Below are 12,849 nucleotides of genomic sequence, written 5' to 3' on the forward strand. Positions count from 1 at the left end.
CTAAAACAAAATACAGGACTAGGTAGCACTTTAAAGACTAACAAGATGGTTTATTAGATGATGAGCTCATCATCTAATAAACCATCTTGTTAGTCTTTAAAGTGCTACCTAGTCCTGTATTTTGTGAGAGGAACAGGATTGTTCTGCAGGAACTCAGAGGAGAATCAGCCTCTTATCAGTAACTGAAATTCTAATAAAGAAGATGTAGAATGGTTTCACACATCAAGGACAGTATACAGGAGTAAATGGGAACATGAACAATTCCACTTAAAACATTCATTGGCTATTAGCTAGACAGGATATTTTGCGTTCTGTTGACAAATGGATATAGTTTCTAATCATACTATTATAATTAATTAGAAGTATATAACGTAAGGCAAGAAATCATGCCTTTATTTTGTCTCTATCTCACGATCATTTTTTCTTCTATCATCATTTGTGTTTGAACAGAAATAGTTTGTGCTATTGGTATAAATGGCCTTAACGTCCTTTTATTTGTGAAGGGCTGTGGGCTTACCCTGCCTAACTGATGCCTCTTCCCACATACAGCTATGTCAGGCTTTGAGCCAAAGGGCACTTGTGCAGGCACAGAGGGGAGAGAGAGCATGTGCTCAGATTATCCTTGACAAGAACAACGCCTTCTATCCAAAGTAAACAGCTCCCAATAACAGTCAGTGCAAAGAGCTGCTCCTCACTGAACCACTCGTCTGTTTCTGATCATCAAGATTTTTCTCACAAATGACCTAAAAAATAGTTTGTACTGCATCACTTCCTGCTGGACTCTCAGGCTACGTCTAGACTGCAGGCTTCTTTTGGAAAAAGCTTTTTTCGGAAGAGATTTTCCAGAAAAAATTCTTCCAAAAAAAGAGCGTCCACTCTGCAAAACTGCATCAAAAAAGCAATCTGCTTTTTCGAAAGAGAGCGTCCAGACTGAATGAAAGCTATGATTGCTATGACTGCTATGGATGGAATGGCCACCAGGGCACCTGTGCTTTTTTCTCTCTCCACTTCTTCCAAAAATACTCCCTCTTCCCTGTCCACACACACTTTTTTGTGAAAGAGCTCTTTCGCAAATAGGCTTCTTCCTCATAGAATGAGGATCTCCAATGCCGGAAAAAAAAAACTGTTCTTTTGATTTTCTTGCAGAAGAACGCAATTGCAGTGTGGACGTTCCTCAAGTTTTGTCAGAAAAACACTGTTTTTTCCGACAAAACTCGGTAGTGTAGCCATACCCTCAGTAACAGAAAAGAAGGAAGCAGACGCATAAAAGCCAAAACCATCAACTAGTTACAACACTTCAACTGAAAATTAATTGCAACGCAGAAATAAGAGACCTCATGTCAAATACAAAGGTAAATTTTCAAAAGTCATTTTTGACCTCTTCAATATACAGAGGCAATTACCTGATCAGAAATCCTATCAGGCCTCAAAAATAAACCCCATGAACACAGAAATCTGGAACTTGGGACATTACAAAACAATTTAAAGTATGCTTGGTTGATTACACATCGATTTAGAACCATCTATAGATTGCCCTACTTCCTTTATTTACATTGTCATTTTCATGTCTTATTTCATGCTCCCATATGCCTACAATGTCCTCTTTATATCCCAAAGCGCCTCGTCCCCACTCTCTTCTTTCAGTATCCACTGAGAACACATTTTTAAGGCCCATAAATGCTTACCCATGTTAACATATATCATTACCCCTCCAAAAACTACATATTTTTAAAGAATATTCAAAGTTAACACGTTGGAAACAGGGGAAAGGACACTGGACTGGGAATCAACTAATTTCTAGTCCCAGCTCTGCCACTAACCTATTTTGCAGCAAGATTCTGATTCTTTCTGTGCCTCAGCTTTCCCTTCTGTATAATGGTGATAATTACTCCACAGAAATGGTTTACAAACATTAACGAAGCCTCCTAAAACCTCTGTGGAGAAGGAACACTTCAGGATTAATGAGTAAACCACAGTACAGCAAGATGAAGTGACATGCCCAAAGTCAAACCGTGAATCAACAGCAGAATCAGGGATAGAGTCAGAACCCAGAGAAAACGTTCTATAAAAAGTGCAATCAACCCTCTGAGGAAAAGAGCATTTCATGTTGCCCTCCAGAGATTTGTCTAGCCACAAGACACTACTGTGGGCTGGCTTCTGAGAAAACAATTTCTATCTCCCGTCATCAGCGGGAAGCTTGAAATGATGGGTAGCCTCTGAAGAAAAAGTGAAAAAGAGCAGTGTACCAGCATGCCCCGCCACCAAGCAGGGCAAGCCCAGGGATCAATTGGCACCGCAAAGAGAATGAAATCTGGTTCTCTAAATCAGGGTCTCACTATTTTGGAGAAGTATGGAATGACACTTCAGCAAACACTTGTGGCCAATTCAGAGCCACACTGGGAGAGACAACAAAGTTTCAGTGGAAAGGAAGTACATGGCTAAATCTCACCTCACATCACACTCAAAATATTCTTCTTGCTATTAGCTTTGGCTTTGCTAATCCAACGAGATAAAACACACGTAATCATCTAAAACCCCCCTTGAGGCAGAAATAAGACATTAAGGACTTAATTCTTCTTTATATTGTGGCCACTTGTCACCATTTGGGCAATTGAAAGGGGCCCCACCCTGCACATCACTTACATTAACATTTTTATAATTACACACAACCATATGACCAGAGGGCCAAAGCAAAAACTGAAAACTACAAGAATGAGGCAGAAAAAAAGCTCCCATGGGTATGTCTGCACTGCAAAGTTAACTTGGGCAATTGGCAATCAGATCTAATCAGACAGAGAAGCCGTTCTGCAAATTCATACCCAGGTTATTGTGTCCTCACTAATGCTGACACACCCCTTTGTGACACTGAATTGTTGAAGAATGTATCTCTCTTTCCGGCCACATGGTAGGAGCTGAGGGAAAGTATCAAAGGATACGTCTACGCTGCACACTTATTTCAAAATAAGCTATTGTGAAAGAAATAGCTTATTTCAAAATAGCACATCTACACTACAGGGAAGCCTCAAAGTTAGTTCGAGGCAGGCTTCCCTAATGTAGACCTGCTATCTCAATTTAGAGTCCCAGGAGGCACCAGGGAGGAAGCAGTTTGAATGGCCCTGGCTATTTCAAAATAGCAGCAGTGGAGTGTCCACATTACCGCTATTTCAAAATAGCTATTTCGGAAGAGGCATCATTCCTCGTGGAATGAGGAGCACCAAAGTTGGAATAAGCCATCCGCTATTTCAAATTTATTTTGAAATAACCGAATTGCTATGTAGATGCTCTCATTTTTATTTCAAAATAATGTCAGTTATTTCAAAATAACAGTGCAGTGTAGACACACCCAAAAAGTTAAACTTTTATTTTTGCTGCAAAGGGAGGGGGAAAGTTGCTGACTCAAGTGAAAGCCTCTCTAGGGTTTTAGCTTACAGATCTAGACAAGCCAGGTATGCTGGGATGAAAGCATCACCAAACTCAGGGGAGAGTTATGTAAGAGCCTGTGTAAGAGCCTATGAAAGCCCCCTGGCCATGTATGTCACCGCCCAACCCCCTTCCCCTCCCTCCATGGTGACTCGGCTGAGTGTTGCACGCTCAGCCGGGCCGCCGCAGCTGAGTTGTTGCACAGTGCCGTGTTGCACTGTGTTGCACGGGCCACCGCAGCTGAGTTGTTGTGGCTGAGTGTTGCACAGTGTTGTGCACTCAGTCAGGCCGCCGTGGGGGAGGAGGGGCGGGGCGGTGACGTACACGGCCAGGGGGTGAGGCTGTCTATGTCACCGCCCCCTTTTCTCCTCTCCCGCGGTGGCCCGGCGGAGGGGCGCACCACTCAGCGCCACGGTGGGAGGAGGAAGGGGGGGGCAGTGACGTACACAGCCCCGCCTCCTAGCCATGTACATCAGCGGCCTGCCCCCCTTCCCGTCCCACCGGGGCTCAGCTGAGCAGTGCAGTGCCAGCACCGCTCAGCTGGGCCCCGGGAGGGGGCATGCGGTGGCATGCGGCGGCAAGCGCCACGCCGCGGAGGGAGGGGAAGGCGGGTGGGGCGCTGATGTACATGGCCAGGGGGCATGGCCGTGTACGTCAGCATTACAGACGCACAGACAATGGGCTATTATATATATGATTTAGGTAGTTATATTGCCCGACCAATGTCCAACACTGCTTGTCATTAGGAGACAACATAGTTTTAAATAGATTAGCATTTCAAATTATCAGTTTTGCTGCCTTTTGTTTCTTGCAGGGCTGCTCAGCGGGGTTGGGAGCCCAGTGTGTGGCAGTGGGGCTGCCTAGCAGGGCCGGGAAGCCTGGTGGGTGTGGCAGAGCAGCAGGGCTGGCAGCAAGGAAGGGTTGGCAGCTGGACCAGGGCTGGACGGGGGTGGTGGTGGGGGAGGAGACAGTGGCAGGGGGCCAGAAATGACCTCTCCTGGTCCAGCAAAATCCCTCAACAAGGACTGAGGGAGCCGGACCAGGGAGGTCCAAATGGTAGGATTTGACATAGTATTAGCTGACAAGTTACAAATTATTTATTTAAAAGGGCCAAACTTCATCTTGTTTACATCTATAGTGAAGAATTTCAGGACATCTTCTTGGTGGAAATGCAAAAACACAAGCACCAATTTTCTTCTGATAGACTTTCTGTTTTACCATTAGTAAGGACATCATGCATATGGCATAAACAAATTCTTGGGCCCGTGTATTTATAGTTGTCATTTAATAAGACCCAAGCAATCAACAGAAATAAATCTGTTGAATATATCTCATAAATGAGGTAAACTATCTGAGCTCTTTCTTGCAGTGGAAAGAAAAGCTGTCTTTCCAATTTGCTATCCAAACAATAACCACCTGAATTTCCTTCCAATAGGAAACCTCCTGCAGGAACTGAAGAGTAGGAAAACACCTTAAGAATCCTCTGACTGAAAGGTCTTTGGATTCTTCTTTTGCTTAGCAACAGTTTGATTAGATTGATTAGATCCCAAGTGCCACAAATCTTTTGGAACCACGGGCACTACACATGGCAAAACTCTACGCAACTTCCATGGTGCCCAGATTTCACCCTGGGTCTCTCTTTCAATTTCACAGATAATCAATTTTGAAAAACCTAGTATGCTTCAAATTGGACATTTGAAGCATCGGGTTAAAAATAATAATCAAAATGTGACATCCCACTAAAATCAATAAGAATACCCCACATACTACCTATACAAAGATGCATTATTTGGAAATTACGCCTAACCCACAGCTCTTTTTTCTTTGGCATACTTTTGCCTCTTTCGTTTCATGTCTGGAGACTGAGGTATTTAACTGATGTAAAAGAACTAACACATTTAACATCTGTAACAAATTTGAAACGAGAGGGAAATATTCTTAACTCTGCTTGTCATTCTAAAGGGTTAGGGTTTAGTTTGTTGAAAACAGTTACAAAGTTAGGTTGAGGTGGCTGGAAAGAGTTACGGAGAAAAACATATGTTAATTTATAAATTGTATTTTCATTATACTTGAAATAGTAGAGAGAACACAATACTTGACCTTTGCATCACTCCATGCCCATAGTCCCATTAAATTCAGTGAGAGTTTTGAACGTAGATCTATGATTGGTTCATGCATTAAATGTACATTTTCTTCTATTCAATTACTAAAATATTATGTCCATTTAAGTATTTATTATACCTTTAATTTCTCCAAGGAGTTCACTTGTATTTAGTCGTTCCATTTTCTCCTTCCAGTCTTTAGAAAGTAGTTTTTCCATACAAGATGAGTCTATTAAAAAGAAAGAGAAATACTTAATACAATTGTATAGATTAGCAAGTCTCAAAATTACCTCACCTGATCTGTCTGAACCAGATTTTCAAAAGGGAGTGAACTTGAGACCAAACAGTCTTTCATCTACTTCCATGTAAACTCAGTATAACTACATTGAGATTAATTGCATTACTATGAATCTACAAGGATATAAATGAGAGCAGAATTTAGTTCAGAATATATTCATGCCAATTTACACAGATGGATTGCCACTCTATGAATAAACTTTATCTTTCTAATGAACGGTATCAGAATTTTTTTTCCCAGTAAGCTGTGCAACAATTAGTAGACTGGCATTCCAAATTGTGTGCCCAATTCACAAGGCTTTATTCACGCAAAACTCACTCAGGTTCTTTGGTTAGGCTAAACCACACCAAATCAAACAAACCAAACCAAACCAAACCAAGCAAACCATTCTTCTGATCATCTTAGTATCCCTTCTCTGCACCATTTTCAATTTGAATTCATCTTTCTTAAACACAGGAAAACAGGCATGAACATAGTATTTTAGATGAGGTCTTACCAGTGCCTTGTATAATGGTACCAACATGTCCCTAGTCTCTTTACCTTGCAAAATACCAGGAAATACCTCATCTGAAGCATTCTAGGACTGCATTAGCCTTTTTTCACAGCTACATCACATTGGTGGCTCATAGTCATCTTGTGATCAAACAACACACCTACATCTTTCTCCTTCTTTGTCACTTCTAATTGATATATCCTCATCTTATAGCAAAAATTCTTGGGGTTAGTCCCTAATTGCGTGACCTTGCAATTCTGCAATTTTACTCTTGTGTGATATACTGCCAATGTCTCCCACCTTGATATCATCCATAAATGTTATTAGCACACTCTCACTTCTGTTAAAAACGTTAAATAAGATTGTTCCCAAGATTGATCCCTGACAGTGCATCTAGGTACATTCCTCTTTTAAAAGAGGAATGCAAATGAGGGAAATCGAAAATGCAAATGAAGCACTGATTTACAAATCTCGTGCTTCATTTGCATAATCTCTTCCAATCGCTTTTTCGGAAGAGATTGTTTCAGGAAAAAAAAGCAGTCTAGACGGGGTTCTTTTGGAAAAAAAACCCTTTTTTGAAAGAACCCTGTGAACCCGTTTTTTTCAGGAATAAGGGTACTTTAAAAAAAGGGGGGGTTTTCAAAAGAATCCGTCTAGACTGCTTTTTTTTTTCAAAATATCTCTTCCAAAAAAGTGATCAGAAGAGATTATGCAACTGAAGCACGAGATTTGTAAATTGGCGCTTCATTTGCATTTTTGATTTCCCTCATTTGCATTCCTCTTTCGAAAGAGGAATGTAGTCTAGTTGCACCCTGAGGAACTCCATTAATAACCTCCCTTCAGCCTGACCATTCACTTATCAATATGACTCTTTGTAGTCTGCCCTTTTACCAGTTCCTTATCCACCTTTCACTTCTCATATTAATCCTCATCTTCTCCAATTTAACTAATAATTTATCCTGTAGAACTGTATCAAATGCCTCACTGAAATCTAGATAGCTTAGATCTACTGCATTTCCTCTGTTTAAAAAATCTGTTATCTTCTCAAAGTAGGAGATCGGGTTGATTTAGCACAATCTATCTTTTGCAAAACCATGTTGTATTTTATTCCAATTACTTTTAACCTCTATGCTTTAATTACTTTCGCTTTCAAAATGTGTTCTTATTACCTCTCAGTATCAGGCCGATAATTGATATTTTATTAATAGAAGTTGTGCTTTACAAATGTATAATAAGATTGCCAACTTCTGACCATATTTACACTAATGTGATCCCACTGACATAATAAGAGTTATTTGGGTGTAAATGAAGGCAGAAATTGGCTCGAGGTCTCTGCCATGAATTATTTGCAAATTAAAGCCCAAATCCTGACTCGCATTACCGTGCAAGCAGTGCTGCTGGGAATACTCACACGAGTAAGGAGAGCAAGATTTGTTCCTATCTTACCCAGTCACAGTATAGGGGATAACACTGTGTTCCAACACAAAGGGATGGTCACAGAGGACATAAGCATTCAAAGGAATCACAAAAGAGGTGTCCATTATAGATGGGGTTAAAGGAGAAATATAATGTAATCTGTCTGATAACATTTTTAAGATGCAAAAGTATTTCACTCTAATAAGCATATTAACTTTCCATATGTGAAAAAAGCAGCTTCATGTAAACCAAATTACAACCCCCAAGGTTTTAATTGCAACATGTTTATGCCATGCAAGCCTCCTTGGAAAAACATAGCTTAGTTCATATTTTTGAAGTAGTATTTTAGTAGAAAAGCCAATTTATTTACTAATTATCTCTTTCCATAAAAGACACAATTTAAGAAGCTGTAAGTTGCAGCAGACACTGTTAAAATACTTATTATACAATAAAACAAATTATTTAATTTTAACAATTACAAGCATGTATTACTTTTATGAGTTTTGGCCTGGTAATAGCAGAATTAACAAATAACCATCAATTACCAATAGTACATTATAATTTGTCCTTTTTTGCGATATCATCAGTTTTAAAAGATGTCTCTCTGTTGCTCTCCTGCCAAAATTTCAGGACTTCATCCATGCAAAAGAGCCTTAATTTTTTTTTTTTTGTTATTTAATGTAGGTTATGGTTGTTAATGACTATCAACCAGGATGCTTTCTCTCAAGTGATACAAAACCATCACCACAACAATAAAAGCACAGGATGCAACATAACAGAATCAAGAGACAATTAAATAACCTCATGAGTGCTGAGGTGAAAACTCACCCTCGAAACGTGTATTTTTGCAAATATTTATATATTAAGAATTCCACTGAATGTATGAAGAGCAATAAAAGATGGTTCAGCCTATGTGTCCCTTTCTCTTAACATAAATATGTTTATAGGTGTAGCTTTCTTCCTCTATTTAAATGATTGAAAAATATTTGCAAGGAAGTGTTTCTTAAAAGATATTCGACTGCACAGGTACAGCATTTCTCTACACTGAACAAACAGCTCATAATTACAGTATTTGCTATTGCATTTTGTTATTGTGCAGACTCACGAAGGTTAGCAAAATACAAAGGATGAGTTTTAAGAATTATGAACATTTAATGTAATTATAGCTTCTTCTTATTTTAATTCCACAAGGTTTGCAACTGGTGGGGATCAGTTTGCATAATTCTTAATTTGAATTATCATAATACATTCATCCATCTACAGATATTAGAAATTGTATATTTACCGAAATGGGAGGAGTAATAAAGTACCTTACAACAAAAAATACATTCTTCAGTGAGCCTTTGTATAAATTTGTACACATCCACCCTGAAAAGGATCTAGGGTGAGGAGGAGATGTGGCGGCGGGGGGGGGGGGGGGGGAGGGTTCCCTTTAGAACTGAAGGTCAGTTTCTCTCTCTAGATATAAAATCTACAAAGTTGCCTTCCTACAGAGAAGGAATTTCTTCAATAGCAGTAATCCTATTTCTTGGCTTAGTTTATTATAGAAACAGGATTGAACCAGAACACTGGATTCCAATACCACTGACTTTGTGGAAGTCTGGACCCAAATCTGGAGTCAAAAATTATTTGGAGAGTTTTTGAATCAAGACCCCATCTCAGCAGCATCCTCTGGAGAATTTAGATATTTGCAAAGTTTAAGGATATTTCAGTTCTGGATTATCTATTATAAACTAAGCAAGGAAAGTTATTCTTGATAAATATTCATTTGGGGATTATGAATTTGTGGCATTGGTCAAGCTCTAGTTTATAAACTAACCATATTTTCTACTGGGTTATGCCCTGTGCTAACTCACCCATGTAAATAGAATACACAGAATGTAAGTCAGTACAGAATGGGATATAGTAAACCAGCAGTGCACAGAATTTGACTCCACATATTTTATGTTGTTAAACATCCTAAGAGAACATTTCTTCCCAAAATAACAAGAGAAAATGTGTTAGCTATAAATTAAAGTTCAGGTGAGGTATCAAAATGTGATCTCTTTAAAACTATGATGTTTACCCAATATTTCTTTTAGTAACTTTAATTGTTCAAGGGAATAGAAGAACTGCAGAATTCTCCCTCAATGTGGTAAATTGTAATGGTGGATGAGAAAAGGTTGTTACAAGATAAACAAGCTGGGAAAACATAGGTAAAATGAGTCCTAGATTAGAAATGAAAAGGCTCTCACAAAGCATTGATGAAAACAATTAACATTTGTCCACTGACTAATCAATCAGCCAGGGAATGGATGGAATCCAGCACTCTGTTGCAAGTATGGTAATGAAGAACGGGGTGCTAACTATCACAGCCAACCTCTGAAGTTCTTCTGACTAAATGAAAGTCATCTACTTCCTGTCAAGAATAACTCTTGCATTCTCTCTCTATTTTATTCCAGTCTCACAAACTTGAACAAGTGAACAATTCAAACGATATCTTGCACGAATACTGTGTGATCCTCAAAAGGCCTGTGTCCATCCACATAGTTTCAGATTGTTTTTAATTTACTGAAGTAGCTTCTCATTACTTTCTTTGAAATACAGATATGAAGAAAGCATTCATGCCATGTGTGTTTTTGTTTTTTATGGTAAAGTCATACATAAAAGAAAGCCTAAATGTGAGCGTGCAGCAGCAAAACTTCAAAGCCCTGACTGTCAGAGATTATTATTTCAAATCAGCTTTGACTTTTTGAGACTTAATAAAATACTATAGTATACGGTGGCATATTTACAGCACCCATATCAATGATCAACCGAACTGTCTTACTCCTGCTACCTTGCAGTGACTTGTTATTTTTTTTTTATAATAAGCTTCTTTCAAAATATGTGGTAACAATACTGTGAGCTGATAATTATTACTGATATGAGTTCTAAAACATGACTTGTTTGCATACAATTCTTTTTGAATACATACATTACATTGTGACAGAAGACAAAAGCACACTGATTTATTAATAATGATTGCAAATGCACTGTAAATTCATAAACAATGAAGAGAGATGTACACAGAAATGTAATTCAATCAAAGGTACATGTGACATATTTTTCTAAGTGCATCTAAAATATATTAGAACTCAAGGGAGTGCTGGAAAAGCCTCGGAGAAAATAGAGCACAAGAGCAAATATTTCAAAGGATGATATAACCCTCAATGGACTGATGAACTTCCCGTCAGCGTTATAGAAAATGAGTGCTGTATAATTAAAGGCATGACAATTTCGATCCTTATATTCAGGAGGCACACTTTATAATAATGTTACAATGCTCGTTATACTGCAGCGAGATTTCACTGAATATAACGAGTGTTCATTTATGTTTTAGGAAGCTTTCGGTATGTCTCAAAATGTGAAACTTTTCCCATCTTCACTGTGGAAGATTCACTAAGCCATAGCCATTATTTGCATTCATTTATTTCTAATTCCACAAAAAGAGAGGTCACTATCGCTTGGTTGAATACAAGACAAATGAGTTTGGAGTCCTCAGATAAGTCAAGGTTACATGAGAGAAAAGCAGTATATATAGATATATTTGTAAAAGGAAAAAAGTCTTTTTTCCCCCTTATAGAAGTTCAATAAGAAAGTGACTTCTTTGGGGAAGGACCTTCTTTTTGTTCTGTTTTTAAACTGCCTAGAACAATAGTTACTGGGACTTCTAGGATGCGTCTACACTTCACCGTTATTTCGAGATAACTAGCATTATTTCGAAATAACAATGCGAGCATCTACACAGCCATCCCGTTATTTCTATAAGGAATAACGCCTATTCCGAAATAGCTATTTCAAAATAAGGTACGTATAGACGCTCCGCTGCTGCTATTTCAAAATAGCAACTCACCAGGGCCATTCTAAGTTATTCCTCTCTAGTGCTTCCTGGGATTCTAAATAGAGATAGCACATTAGGGAAGCCTGCCTCAGACAAATTTTGAGACTTCCTGCAGTGTAGACGTGCTATTTCAAAATAAGCTATTTCAGAATAACTATTCCAGAAATAGCTATGCACTGTAGATGTACCCCTAGATGTTACCACAAGGCAAATAAAAAATAAGCTCCCTTCAGTTTTATTACTTATTATTTTTCCAGAATCCAAACAACCAGTAAACAACAATAATAGTGTCTTGCTCTTTTCCTTTCCTTAACTTTACTTTGACTATGTCATCACTAAGGGTGTGTCTAGACTACATGCCTCCTTCGACGGAGGCATGTAGATTAGCCAGATCGGAAGAGGGAAATGAAGCCGCGATTAAAATAATTGCGGCTTCATTTAAATTTAAATGGCTGCCCCGATCTGCCAATCAGCTGTTTGTCGGCAGATCGGGGCAGTCTGGACGCAACGCGCCGACAAAGAAGCCTTTCTTCATCGGCACAGGTAAGCCTCGTGAAACCAGGTTTACCTGTGCCGATGAAGAAAGGCTTCTTTGTCGGCGCATCGCGTCCAGACTGCCCCGATCTGCCGACAAACAGCTGATCGGCAGATCGGGGCAGCCATTTAAATTTAAATGAAGCCGCGATTATTTTAATTGCGGCTTCATTTCCCTCTTCCGATCTGGCTAATCTACATGCCTCCGTCAAAGGAGGCATGTAGTCTAGACACACCCTAAGGGTATGTCTACACTACCCCGCTAGTTCGAACTAGCAGGAGTAATGTAGTCATCCGCAGTTGCAAATGAAGCCCGGGATTTAAATTTCCCAGGCTTCATTTGCATGAAGCCGGCCGGCGCCATTTTTAAATGCCGGCTAGTTTGGACCCCGTGCCGCACGGCTACACGCGGCACGGAGTAGCTAGTTCAGATTAGGCTTCGGATTAGGTCGGCATCTCTCAAGGGTGTGAAACTAGGTCAGTCTTGCTATTTGGTGTAGACCTGGCCTAAGAATAACATGATTTTTCATGTGACGGCAATATGATTTCACTAGTTTCATGATGATCTACTAAAGATTTCACATCAAAACGACAAAAAACCCACTCTGTATCTGAAAGATGAGGCTTTGCTTTGGTATTTCACATAAAGGAGAAAAATCTAACTTGAATGAAATAATTCAAAACTACAAAAATTCTTCAGTAAAATGCAAAATTATATTTTCAA

The 12,849-nt window shown here is 39.2% G+C and overlaps 1 protein-coding gene across 29 annotated transcripts in view; it reads right to left on the minus strand.

Moving 5' to 3' along the window:
• SOX6 (SRY-box transcription factor 6) overlaps window positions 1-12,849 on the minus strand; it is a 518,699-nt gene that overhangs the window by 232,657 nt on the left and 273,193 nt on the right. For all 29 annotated transcript variants that reach the window (XM_006134565.5, XM_025190443.3, XM_089778649.1 and 26 more), the window contains one exon: window positions 5,662-5,751. In XM_006134565.5, the coding sequence (XP_006134627.1) occupies window positions 5,662-5,751 (90 nt within the window). The remainder of the gene's footprint in view (window positions 1-5,661; window positions 5,752-12,849) is intronic.

The sequence above is a fragment of the Pelodiscus sinensis genome, chromosome 5, assembly GCF_052426305.1.
Source record: "Pelodiscus sinensis isolate ZL-2025 chromosome 5, ASM5242630v1, whole genome shotgun sequence".
Taxonomy (NCBI): Eukaryota; Metazoa; Chordata; order Testudines; family Trionychidae; genus Pelodiscus; species Pelodiscus sinensis.